This window comes from Haplochromis burtoni, unplaced genomic scaffold, assembly GCF_018398535.1.
Source record: "Haplochromis burtoni strain Fernald_Lab_line unplaced genomic scaffold, NCSU_Asbu1 Contig_1018, whole genome shotgun sequence".
In the NCBI taxonomy this organism is placed as follows: Eukaryota; Metazoa; Chordata; class Actinopteri; order Cichliformes; family Cichlidae; genus Haplochromis; species Haplochromis burtoni.
In genome coordinates this window covers 28,129-40,320 of record NW_024583379.1, presented here as the reverse complement: position 1 = coordinate 40,320, position 12,192 = coordinate 28,129, and the positions used below count along the sequence as shown (strand labels likewise).

The window sequence follows — 12,192 nt, the reverse complement described above, 5'->3', positions numbered from 1 at the left end:
TTCCATCTGATTACATTTTGTATGATGGATTATGTAGAAAAAGTAGAATTGGGCTGAAAGATCTATCGCTTTATCACCTATTCAGGTTGTAAATCGTGTTTTTAAAAAGTAACTAAGTAACTAAGTAATTAATTACTTTTGAAAATAAGTAATCAGTAAAGTAATGGGATTACATTTGGGGGAAGATTACTTTTTCATGTAACTTGACCAACACTGGACACAAGAGAACTCAAAAATAACACAGGAAAAACAAAAACTTAATGTAGTGGCACTACAGTTGCTATAGTTGTGACAAATGACCTCATCTGTGCATTCGGCAGACAACAGTATGGTGCTGATCAAAGAAAGTCCAAACTGGATCCGTAACGCTGTAAACATGTCTTTGAATTTCAGGTGTTCCTGTCAGAAACACTTTTTCCATGTTTCCAGAGGAGAAATGTTGGAAGTGATGTTCGGTCAGGTCGCACATCCCACCAACGCTGTGGAGGTCAAGCTTTTCGGATCCAATTAAAAACAAATCACTCATAATGATTCTCTGGAAAAGAGTAGAACTGTTAGAACAGTTTATGAAACAGCGTCATATGAACAGCAGAGCAGTACGGTTAAAAGCAGAAATGACACATAGAAAGCAAGAAAAATGAATGAAAATCGAAGCAACGCCAGCGTGTAGAGCTTTAAAGCACAAGCACACACAAAAGGCCGACAGGAAAGAAGCAGCAGACAAAAGAGAGGATATCAAAGTCATCTTACAGGGACAGTGGTCCCCTCTCCCATCTTTGGATATACTTTCATCCTTTTTTTTTCTTTTCATCTTCTACTTATGATATACACGACCCTACACCATAACGTCTTGCAAACCAGGCTCTCATCCATCATTGGGTCCTTTTGGCAGTTTCATGGCCAAAGTGAGTCTGAATGTCTACAGAAAGGCAGTTAATCAGTTAATCTATTCAACAGTTTTGTTGGACCATAACACTATCAAAGGTTTCTTACTGATCCTCATGGTTACATTTTCAAACAGTATTGATCAACATGTGTTCATATAACAAATGGCACAAATTCTTCACTAATAAATGGTAGATATATTTACCCTTAATATATGGGTCATGTGATTTGAACATGCAGGTTAAATGCTTCATGCAGTGACTCCCCCATATAAACACTTCATTGGGAGCAAGCATGTATATATGAGTATATATCATTACACACAATTTATCCAAGTAACTACGATTACGTCTCTAGTGTATGCAGGTGTTTATGTCAGGATGAAATCCACATCAATTTACTGCGAGTTAGCTGTGATTGGTCTGGGGTTCACAGCTGGAGTCAGACAGGTTTCTGCAGTCAGGAGGAGGAGGAGGCTCACATCTCATTCACTGAAGCTCTTTATCACAGCTGTGTTATGATTCTGTATCCTAACAAAGGTGTGTGGCGCCCTCTAGTGGATGTTGTGGAGTATTCTGTTGTCTTTGCTCCAAAGGTTTTTGTACAGAGTTTTGCTGTTTCCTGTCACTGTGGGCCTCACAGCACAGTAGTACACAGCAGAGTCAGACACTGCAGCAGAGGAGATCTCCAGATCTGCACGTTTCTCTGTTTTGTCAATGTGAGCTGAGAATCCCGACACAGCTCGATGAACTGATCCTCCCTCTGTGATGTAGAGCAGGAACTCTGGTCTGGATCTCTGGTACTGTCGGTACCACTGGATATTGTAGATAGAACCATCATATGTACAGGTCAGGTTGATGTTTCCTCGCTCTGCAACAGCTTCTTCAGCACGTTCCTGCTTTATGCTGTTCATGGAGCCCAAAGCTGCAAATGAATGATTCATGTCAGTCAGTCTTTTTCTTCCTTTGTGAGCATAATGAGATGAAGAACTCTGCTAATAATAACTCTGATCAAATCTTGTCACAATGAGACTTTTCTGTGTTCTAACACTCACCTATGCAGTGAGAGAAAAGTACCAACAGGTAAAGGAACATGTTTCAGGTGCTGAAGTCACACAGCAGATGAACAAAGTTCAGCAGAAGGAAAAGACTAAGCAGCTTCTCTGCTGCACAGCCTTCTCCTCAACATCAGGCTGGAGTTCTGCAGGAAGAGACCATCTCATTGGCTGAGTTCAGCATCAGTGGGTGGAGCCAGAGAGAAACCTGTTTAGAGTCTTTATGAACAGCGAAACATCTGCAAAGATAAGGTCAAACATAAAATAAAATATTTAATAGTGAGAATATTTTTCTAACACCTGATTTTCTCTCAGATTTTATACTTAAACTTTCTGTGTTCAGTAGGTATCCTGGTGGTTTGTTTCAAAATATTATTTAAATTAAAATAAGATCAGTGAGATTTTGTTGCTCAAGTGTAAAAAGGGCAATACTGCAAAAACATAAAGAAAAGCCACAGCCGAAAGAAAAACGTACAACATGTGAAATCCAGTAAAGAGCGAGTGTTCTGTGATACTCAGGGGCACTGTTATTACCCCATATTAATAAAAGTCAGGTTAATACAGCTAAACAAATAATGACAAACAATGAAAATGTTTTCAGCTGAGCTTTCACTGGCTCTGCTCAGGTCCCAACACGAGGCACTCATTTCACTTCAATAAGCTCACATTTGGAGATTTCCTTACAAAGCTGGATATGAAATCCTTCACATCCACTTCTGAACGCTTCTGACTCCCTCACTGCTGCAGCGCTGTCTGCAGGAAGTCTGGCAGGATTTAAACATTGCTGAATAATCAGTTTCCTCTGAACTACCAAAGTTTCCTCAGGAAGCCTCGCAGCGACGAACTTGAATCACCCTGGGTTTATTAAAGCTCTCCTAATTCTAAGGGAAGGAAAACTCACCTGAACAAATCTGTAAACTGTGAAAAATGAAAACGCTGTATCCTACAAACGAGCTCTGTGTCGTGATCAATAAAATCTAAATTAAAGTTCTCGTTTCTTACGTTCTGACCTTTCTCCTTGTCCTGGTCAGTGACTCAGTGTTTTCTGTATTATTATTATTATAATTATATGATTTCATCATGGTTTATGACCGGGTCAGTCCTCCCCACAACACTGACCAGGCTGTAGAGCGCAACGTGCTGGCCCACCTGCTGACTAGATCAACTCAGCCTGCTGTCAGACATGGTAACTCCAGCATCAGCTTCGGTCTGTTAAACGTCCGCTCTGTCACTGGTGAGGGGCATCTCGTCCAGGATCTCCTCTCCGATCGTAAGTTGTTGATTTTCTTTGCCTGACTGAAACGTGGCAACAGCCCAGTGATTGTTTCATTTAGTGACTCCACTCAATCTGAGTTTGTTTACACCTGTGGACCTCACAACTCGGGGAGGGGCGGGGGTCTCGCGATAATTCACCGGAAGCACTGGAAAGTTCTCCCTGTCTCTGCCCCTCCCTCCCATTCTTTTAAAACCATTGCATTACAGCTCCCTGGATCTACCCCCACCATTGTATGTACTGTTTATCGGCCACCTGAGCCAAATAAGGAGTTTTTAAATGATTTTTCTGCGCTTCTCACTCATTTCTCTGAACTTTCTCCAGATTTGATAATTGTTGGTGATTCAATATTCATATGGACAATGACAAAATCCCTCTTTCCAGAGATCCTCCTGCCTGGAAGGTTTTGGGCTTCTATAGTACATAAAATGTTCTACTCATTCCAAAGTCACCGAGGACTTCTCCTGGACCTTCACACAGACACTGCTTTCAGGAAAGCTCGCCAGCAGCTTTACTTCCTGAGGAGGCTGAGGAAGTTTGGCATGAACGCCAACATCACCTCACATTTCTACAGGTGTGCGATCGAGAGCTTGCTGACGAGCTGCATCACAGTTTGGTACGAAGCTGCTCTGCCAGCAGCCGTGAAACACTACAGAGGGTGGTGAAGGCAGCAGAGCACATCACCGGCACGAGGCTTCCTGCCGTTCAGGACATTTATCTCCAGCGATGCCTCCGTAAAGCTCACAGCATCATCAGGGACCACAGCCACCCAGCACATCAGCTCTTCTTGTTACCATCTGGCAGACGTTACAGGAGCCTGTCTGCTCCGACTACAAGACTCAAAAACAGTTTCTACCATCAAGCCATACGACACCTCAACCACAACACACACACACACACACACACTCCACAGGACGCACTCAGCAGCTGTCCTACAGTTTCACAGGTACACTCTGCACTGGTCACTTCACTCTTATCAGTATTTAAATGAATTAAAACCTTACTCCGTGCAATAACTGCCACTCAAAATGTTGTACTGTTCAGTTTGTACTGCTGCTCACTCATGTGCAATATCCCCCCAACTACATGTCAACGGTCACATTCCTGTTTAAGATTTCCTTCATCTAGTCACAAGCGTGTACATATATATTTAGCCTCTTTCTTTTTACTATACATTTACTATTTTTTACTTACTATACTGCTGAGTGACTGCTGCTCGTCAAAAACATTTCATTGCAATGTTGAGCCTGTGCTAACTTGCATATGACAAATAAAAACTGAAAACTACAGGACATATCTTGGATGTGGTCTGTTGTTGTGGCATTACTCCCACACACTGTAAAGCCACATTGTTTCCCCAGTCTGATCATGTGTTTATTTCTTTTACTGCAAACATAACAACTTCCATCTATTCAGAGCCCCTCAACCCCTCATCAACTTGTTTCTCATTATAATGTCAACCTCCATAACCTTCTTAACATGTTTGCTCCCCTTAAACATCGAACTGTCTCATTTTCCCGTTCAGCTCCATGGTTTACCCCCGACCTGCGTCACCTTAAAGCTAAAGGACGCCAACTCGAACGCCTATTCAAGAAAACTGGACTCACATTACATAAAGAAAACTGTGTACTAATCATGTTTTGTGCTATAAGGACTGCTCTGGTTCAATCAGTTCTAATGAAGGTAACTCCAGGTCTCTCTTTTCTTTGTTCAGTAAAATTACTTTTGTAATTCTCTTATCTCTTTTTTTCACTCATAAAATCCCAGATATCCGCCATCAATTTAACTCTGTAGGAGCTTAAGACTGAAATAGACTTCCTGTTTCCCACACTGTCTTCCTCTCACTTAATTTCAAGCTTTACTCTTTTTTTTTGTGTCCCGTTTGGATCTTTACCATCAGAATTGTTGTCTTAAGGCCAAGAAAGACGAGAGCTGATCACATGTGACACCTGAAGGAAGAGAGAACGTTTTCAATCAATAATTGACGTTAATGAATCATTTGAGTTGAACATAGTTTCCTGTGTAGGTGAGCAGACCTGTGAGAGTGAGAAGAATCAGAGGAAACACACAGTGATGTAATGACAGCATGTTGAGGAACATAAAGTTTGTTTTGTGTTGAACTCTGTTGAATGTGGAGGTTTTTCTCTCTTCTATAGTTCAGTAACAGCTCAGCTCCTCCCTGAATCTCTGCTCCTCCTCTCTGCTCTCAGTCACTCCTCCTCCTGTGCTTCACACACTTTATAACCAAAATGATTTAAGGGAGCCGTGTGACACGTCACACAAGCAGAAGTCACATTAACGATGTAGACAGAGTCAGAGAGTCGCTGATACTCACACAGTTAAAAAGTCTGAAACTTGAGACATTTGGAGAAAAATGTGTAAGAAGTCCTGAATTCAAGAAACATCTCAGAATAGTTTGTGTATGTTGGGAAGGATTTTTGTTCACAACTGTTTGTTCAAATGAAGCATCATCTTATTTGATTGGATCTTCAAACACAAACCTGAGAGACGTCATGTCTGTGGACACGACATGCAGGAGTGTTGTGGTGCAGCAGCAGTCCCAGTTACAGCTGACACTGTTGGACACAACATCTGTTTTACTTTGTGGCTCTTTGGTCAGTTTGATGGTTTGTGATCCTACAGGAAATATTTACTTTAAGTTACTTTGCAGTTTATTTAAGTGCTTCACTTGTGTTTGACTACGATCTATATTTGAATGTTTTCATGACCCTTTGGGTGCAGATGTAATCCTTCTTTATTAATAACTGAACGTCTGAGCCATTTTTATCATTTTGTCCAGTTTAACAGCTAAGCTGCAGAAGGCTGAACATTATGGGCTGTAATGAAACAAGTTTTCTAATTAGTTTAATTATTGTAATTAATTATTTGATCTTTACTTTAAACAGAACCACACACAAGAACCTGAAGAAGTTAGCAGAACTTAAAGAAATAAGGCAGCTGTAACACAGTGGGGAATCGCTGAAAAGAATATATCAATGGGCCAATAGTTTGACTATAGCAGCACAGGGTTGTGTTTACATGAGACACAGAGACATGAATGTTGCTCAAAAGAACCAGCTTTAGGGGTTAAGGTTTCGGCTTTAGTGAAATAAACCACAGGTTTGACAAACACATGTTAAGGTACTTTACAATTGTAGAAAGAAAACTTACAAAAAATGAAAGAAAACTAAAACACAGAAATCTACTAAAATAGTGACTTGGCCAAGTGTTACCTTTTGGTTTTCAGTGTTGGGTGCACCCTGACTCCTTAACTGTTACGGAAAACAGATCACTGAAATTCAATGTCTTTCAAATAAAATCTCACACTCCTTTCACATGTGGAGAATGTTCTACACAACAGCTTATTATTCAAAGTCCCAAGTAAAACATGTCCAAGGGGTAGAGTCCAAAGATTCCCAGGGTGTGAAAGAAAATAGGGATGAGAAAATGTCCGTCAGTGGTCTCATGTATAACCAGCTGTGTGGGAAAGTGTGAGTGATACAGTCCTACCACACCACAGGTGCAGCAGATCATCAAGTGGAAAAGAAGAGATTCTCAGTCTCTCTAAGTCCAGGTGGGAAGGCTCGCCATCTAATTCAAAACAATAATAATAATAAATTTATTTGAAAGCGCCTTTCAGAACACTCAAGGACATGTACACAGAAATATAAACAAAAACAAATTTAAATAGCAGAGTAGAGAGGTTATGTGGGATAAGCTATTTTGAACAAGTGAGTTTTGAGTTGGGCCTTAAAGAGAGAGAAGGAAGAGATATTTCTTAAATCATGAGGTCGGGAATTCCGAGTCAGGAGCAGAGCAGCTGAAGGCCCTGCTCCCCATGGTGGCATGACAGACATCTGCTAGATCACCAGTAGTGTCAGTAGAAGACAAGAAGGATTACACTGACTGGAGGAATTATTGCATATGCAACAATTATTACTCAAAACAATTCAGATGAATTCAGTTTCTCAACAATAAAGTGCAAAACAGACTAAAACTGAGACATACAGTATGTGCTCACCAATCTCAGTGCGTCATGGCCAAAGACAATGGTATGGTATCTCTCGGTCTGAATATGCAGGGCTCTAAATAACATAACAGGGCATGTTTTTTACTCTTTCATGACAGTAATACGACGTCCCAATGTGAATACAAATAAGCAAAAATTACACTTTAAGTGTTACCTTACTTCTGTAAGCAGATTGAGATGAACTTTCAGGCAGTTGATAATTTGGCAGCAGGAGGTGGGAATTCACAAATTAACAGACAACGCCACCCTGGGAATTTCACCCAGAGAATACTGGATATATTACTAATTCAATTCAATTCAATTCAATTTTATTTATATAGCGCCAAATCACAACAAAAGTCGCCTCAAGGCGCTTCATAGATACAGAGAAAAACCCAACAATCATATGACCCCCTATGAGCAAGCACTTTGGCACAGTGGGAAGGAAAAACTCCCTTTTAACAGGAAGAAACCTCCGGCAGAACCAGGCTCAGGGAGGGGCGGCCATCTGCTGCGACCGGTTGGGGTGAGAGAAGGAAGACAGGATAAAGACATGCTGTGGAAGAGAGACAGAGGTTAATAACAGATATGATTCAATGCAGAGAGGTCTGTTAAACATAGTGAGTGAGAAAGGTGACTGGAAAGGAAAAACTCAATGCATCATGGGAATCCCCGGCAGCCTACGTCTATTGCAGCATAACTAAGGGAGGATTCAGGGTCACCTGGTCCAGCCCTAACTATATGCTTTCAAAGCAGTTCTACAGTCCAACACTGGTCTCTCACTCCGTTGGAGAGCCGCGAGCTTCGCCATACTTGCGTTCTGTGATGTTGTCATTTCTTGTGCTCAAGGAGCCGATTCTGAGAACTCACTGACAGTGTGCCTCCCCGAGATGTCATCCAATTTGCACTCAGAGATCGTTATTCTGAGTATTCACAGCAGCCGTAGCCTCTTCCAAGATCTTATCCGTGCTGCACTCAATGAGCCCATTTTGAGAAACTCACGCCTCTTCCCATCGTTTCAATCCCAGCGGGCAGCCTTGTGGGGGTTTGAACAGCCGGTTCCGCTTTCTTAATTCAAAAGGAAAGTTTGAAGCCTAATCTTAGAAAGTAGAGATAGTGTCTGTCTCCTGAATCCAAACTGGAAGCTGGTTCCACAGAAGAGGGGCCTGAAAACTGAAGGCTCTGCCTCCCATTCTACTTTTAAATACTCTAGGAACAACAAGTAGGCCTGCAGAGCGAGAGCGAAGTGCTCTAATAGGGTGATATGGTACTACAAGGTCATTAAGATAAGATGGGGCCTGATTATTTAAGACCTTGTATGTGAGGAGCAGGATTTTGAATTCAATTCTGGATTTAACAGGAAGCCAATGAAGGGAAGCCAAAACAGGAGAAATACTGCTCTCTCTTTCTAGTCCCTGTCAGGACTCTTGCTGCAGCATTTTGGATTAGCTGAAGGCTTTTCAGGAGTTTTTTGGACATCCTGATAATAATGAATTACAGTCGTCCAGCCTGGAAGTAATAAATGCATGAACTAGTTTTTCAGCGTCACTCTGAGACAGGATATTTCTAATCTTTAGAGATGTTGCGCAAATGGAAGAACGCAGTCTTACATATTTGTTTAATATGTGCATTGAAGGACATGTCCTGGTCAAAAATGACTCCAAGGTTCCTCACAGTGTTACTGGAGGCCAAGGTAATGCCATCCAGAGTAAGAATCTGCTTAGATACCATATTTCTAAGATTTTCAGGGCCGAGTACAATAACCTCAGTTTTATCTGAATTAAGAAGCAGAAAGTTAGCGGCCATCCAGGTCTTTATGTCTTTAAGACATTCCTGCAGTTTAACTAATTGGTGTGTGTTATCTGGCTTCATGGACAGATAGAGCTGGGTGTCATCTGCATAGCAGTGAAAATGTATGCTATGTCTTCTAATGATCTGCCTAAGGGAAGCATGTATAATGTAAACAGAATTGGTCCTAGCACTGAACCTGTGGAACTCCATAATTAACCTCAGTGTGTGAAGAGGACTCTCCATTTACATGACAAATGGAGTCTATTAGATAGATATGATACAAACCACTGCAGGCAGTACCTGTAATACCTACAGCATGTTCTAATCGCTCTAATAGGATATTATGGTCGACAGTATCGAACGCTGCACTGAGGTCTAGCAGGACAAGCACAGAGATGAGTCCACTGTCAGAGGCCATAAGAAGATCATTTGTAACCTTCACTAAAGCTGTTTCTGTGCTGTGATGAGCTCTGAAACCTGACTGAAACTCTTCAAATAAACCATTCCTCTGCAGATGATCTGTTAGCTGTTTGACAACTACTCTTTCAAGGATTTTTGATATGAAAGGAAGGTTGGAGATTGGCCTATAATTAGCTAAGACTGCTGGGTCTAGAGATGCTTTTTGAGTAAAGGTTTAACTACAGCCAGCTTGAAGGCCTGTGGTACATAGCCGATCATTAGAGATAGGTTGATCATATTTAAGATCGAAGAATTAATTAATGGCAGGACTTCTTTGAGCAGTTTTGTAGGAATGGGGTCTAAAAGACACGTTGATGGTTTGGAGGAAGTAATTATTGAAGTTAACTCAGAAAGATCAATTGGAGAAAAAGAGTCTAACTTAACATCAATGGTATAAGGCCTAGCATTTGATAATAGACTCTGTGGTTCTTTCTCTAAGTGACCCCAAAGCGCTTCTACACTACATTCAGTCATTCACACACACACTGGGATGGCAGCTACATTGTAGCCACAGCTGCCCTGGGGCGCACTGACAGAGGCGAGGCTGCCGGACACTGGCGCCACCGGGCCCTCTGACCACCACCAGTAGGCAAACATGGGGTTAGTATCTTGCCCAAGGAATTTGGCATGCAGCCAGGAGGCAGCCTGGGATCGAACCACCAACCTTCTGATTAGTGGCTGACCTGCTCTGCCACCTGAGCTACAGCCACCCCATCGATGGACAAAGTGACTGTAGATAATATTACATCTGTGGGATGATTATTGGTAATTTTTTCTCTAATGATAAAAATTTTATTTGTGAAGAAGTTCATGAAGTCATTACTAGTTAACGTTAAAGGGATGGTTGGCTCAAAAGAGCTCTGACTTTTTGTCAGCCTGGCTACAGTGCTGAAGAGAAACCTGGGGTTGTTCTTATTTTCTTCAATCAGTGATGAATAGTAAGATGTTCTGGCTTTGCGGAGGGCTTTCTTATAAAGCACAAACTATTTCTCCAGGCTAAATGATGATCCTCTAAATTTGTGACACGCCATTTCCTCTCCAGCTTACGAGTCATCTGCTTTAGGCTACGTGTTTGAGAATTATACCACGGAGTCAGGTACTTCTGATTTGAGACCTTAGTTTTCACAGGAGCTACAGTATCCAGAGTCGTACGTAGTGAGGAGGTGAAAATTATTAACAAGATAATCGACTCTCTCACTGCTGTGTAATCAATTATTGTAAATGTAAATGTTATCAGGAAATGATCAGACAGGAGAGGGTTTTCAGGAAACACTGTTAAATGTTCAGTTTCTATGCCATATGTTAAAACAAGATCTAGAGTGTGATTAAAGTGGTGGGTGGGTTCTTTTACATTTTGAGAGAAGCCAATTGAGTCTAATAACAGATTAAATGCCATGTTGAGGCTGTCATTTTTAGCATCTACATGGATGTTAAAATCACCCACAATAATTATTTTATCTGAGCTCAGAACTAAATAGATAAAAGTCTGAGAAATCAGACAGAAACTCTGTGTAAGGCCCAGGTGGACGATAGATGATAACAAGTAAGACTGGTTTCTGAGTTTACAGCTGGGGTGGACGAGGCTAAGCATCAGGCTTTCAAATGAATTAAAAGTCTGTCTGGTCTTTGTTGAATTAATAGGCTGGTGTGAAAAATTGCTGCCACACCGCCCCCTCGGCCTGTGCTTCGAGGTTTCTGGTAGTTAGAATGACTCGGGGGTGTTGATTCATTTAAACTAACATAATCATCCTGCTGCAACCAGGTTTCTGTAAGGCAGAGTAAATCAATTTGTTGATCAATTATTAAGTCATGTACTAACAGAGACTTGGAGGAGAGAGACCTAATATTTAATAATCCACATTTCACTGTTTTACTCTTTGGTTCAGATGTGGATACTGTATTGTTCTTTCTTTGTAATTGTTTATGTTTAAGTTGTTTGTTGATGGTTTTTAGTTTGTTTTTTGTCTGTTTGGAGCTGACACAGTCTCTATGGAGATGGGTTTTTGGGGGGTAGCAGGAGGAGAGAAGCTGCAGAGAGGCGTGTAAGACTGCAACTCTGCTTCCTGGTCCCAACTCTGGATAGTCATATTTTGGGGGGTTTAATAAATTTGTCCATATTTCTAGAAATGAGAGCTGCTCCATCCAAAGTGGGATGGATGCCGTCTCTCCTAACAAGACCAGGTTTCCTCCAGAAGGTTTGCCAATTATCTATGAAGCCCACATCGTTTCTGGGACACCACTCAGACAGCCAGCAAGTTTAAGGAGAACATGCGGCTAAACATGTCACTCCTGGTCTGATTGGGGAGGGGACCAGAGAAAACTACAGAGTCCGACATTGTTTTGGCAAAGTTGCACACCGATTCAATATTGATTTTAGTGACCTCCGATTGGCGTAACCGGGTGTCATTACTGCCGACGTGAATTATGATTTTACTGAATTTACGTTTACCCTTAGCCAGCAGTTTTAAATTTCCTTCAATGTCGCCTGCTCTGGCCCCTGGAAGACAATTGACTATGGTTGCCGGTGTCTCTAGCTTCACATGTCTGAGAACAGAATCACCAATTACCAGAGTTTGACCCCCGGCGGGTGTGTCGCCGAGTGGGGAAAAACGGTTAGACACATGAACGGTTGGTGGTGTACCTGGGGCTTCTGTTTAGGACTATGCTTCCTCCTCACCGTGACCCAGCCGCCCTCTTTCCCCAGCTGCTTGGGTCTGCCGG

At 41.7% G+C, this 12,192-nt stretch overlaps 1 gene segment (V, D, J or C); it reads right to left on the bottom strand.

Annotated features, from left to right (window-relative positions):
- The window catches only part of LOC102291337, a 5,178-nt gene extending 3,050 nt beyond the window's left edge, over positions 1–2,128 (bottom strand). Inside the window, 2 exon segments of the V gene segment in view lie at positions 1,448–1,809; positions 1,940–2,128. Of these exon segments, the coding sequence occupies positions 1,448–1,809; positions 1,940–1,979 (402 nt within the window).
- Between the last annotated feature and the right edge of the window lie 10,064 nt (positions 2,129–12,192).